A 916-nucleotide genomic window follows, 5' to 3' on the forward strand; every position below is an offset into this window, starting at 1 on the left:
AGCCAGTGTTTTGCATTATGTAATTGCCATGAACTTATTCACAACTGGATTTCCCAGCACCATACTAATGCACACAATTGGAGACACAAGAAGTAAGCTAGTAGGGATATCATTTACAAGCATGAGAAATATATACCCCTCTCTCTGTGCTCTTGGGTGTGGCATAAATGGTTTAGATAGAGGCTAAAAAAGACTAATCTTACTTATGAAGGGCTGTTTCTCCTCAATGACTAATGTTTGAACAAAACAAGCAAAAGATTGTTTAGTGCACACAATGTGGAGAAGCCTCGATCATGCATGGCCCTAGTGTGATTGATGACTTAGCTGTGATGTGACAGTATGTTACCTGCTGTGAGTGGGTTAAAATCAATAGTCTAATATGAAAGCTGAACTTCTTCTAAGTATTATTTAGGGTAACAAAAACAGGCACAGAATTATTAGTTTGGTATCAGTCCTTACATTTTCAAGGCTCTTGAGTCGAGCCTGCCTCCATGCAGCTCTTTTTTCAGCCTCTGCTCTTCGTTTGTCGGCCGGAGACAACTGATCCTCTTCATTGTTATGATGACCCTCTCGGGCCTGGGCTCGTCTCTCTGCTTTCGCTGTCCTGATGACTCCTACCTCACTGTTCGGTCTGAAATTAAAAATCACAAGTATCATTACACATTGTAAATAGAAATAAGTTATTATTCTATTATCATCATTAATTTTACTTCTGAGTAGGCTTATAAAAATTTTCATACTGGAGCCTATGGCCAGAATACCCACTATGAACTGAGCAGTCAGGGTTTTGCTATTTACATTCACCTTCAACACATTAAAAAAGAAAATGTAAGCATACTGTACTGGTAATTCTCCCTGAACATTCTTACAGACATGTGTATCAGGCTAGCATGCAGCATCATACAATATTTCCATC

The 916-nt window shown here is 39.0% G+C and overlaps 1 protein-coding gene across 1 annotated transcript in view; it reads right to left on the minus strand.

Moving 5' to 3' along the window:
- LOC119591029 (protein scribble homolog) overlaps positions 1-916 on the minus strand; it is a gene marked incomplete at its 5' end in the record, with an annotated part of 112,139 nt that overhangs the window by 9,387 nt on the left and 101,836 nt on the right. Inside the window, 1 exon segment of the mRNA XM_037939758.1 lies at positions 460-631. Coding sequence (XP_037795686.1) covers positions 460-631 — 172 coding nt within the window.

This window comes from Penaeus monodon, chromosome 28 (assembly GCF_015228065.2).
Source record: "Penaeus monodon isolate SGIC_2016 chromosome 28, NSTDA_Pmon_1, whole genome shotgun sequence".
NCBI lineage: Eukaryota > Metazoa > Arthropoda > Malacostraca > Decapoda > Penaeidae > Penaeus > Penaeus monodon.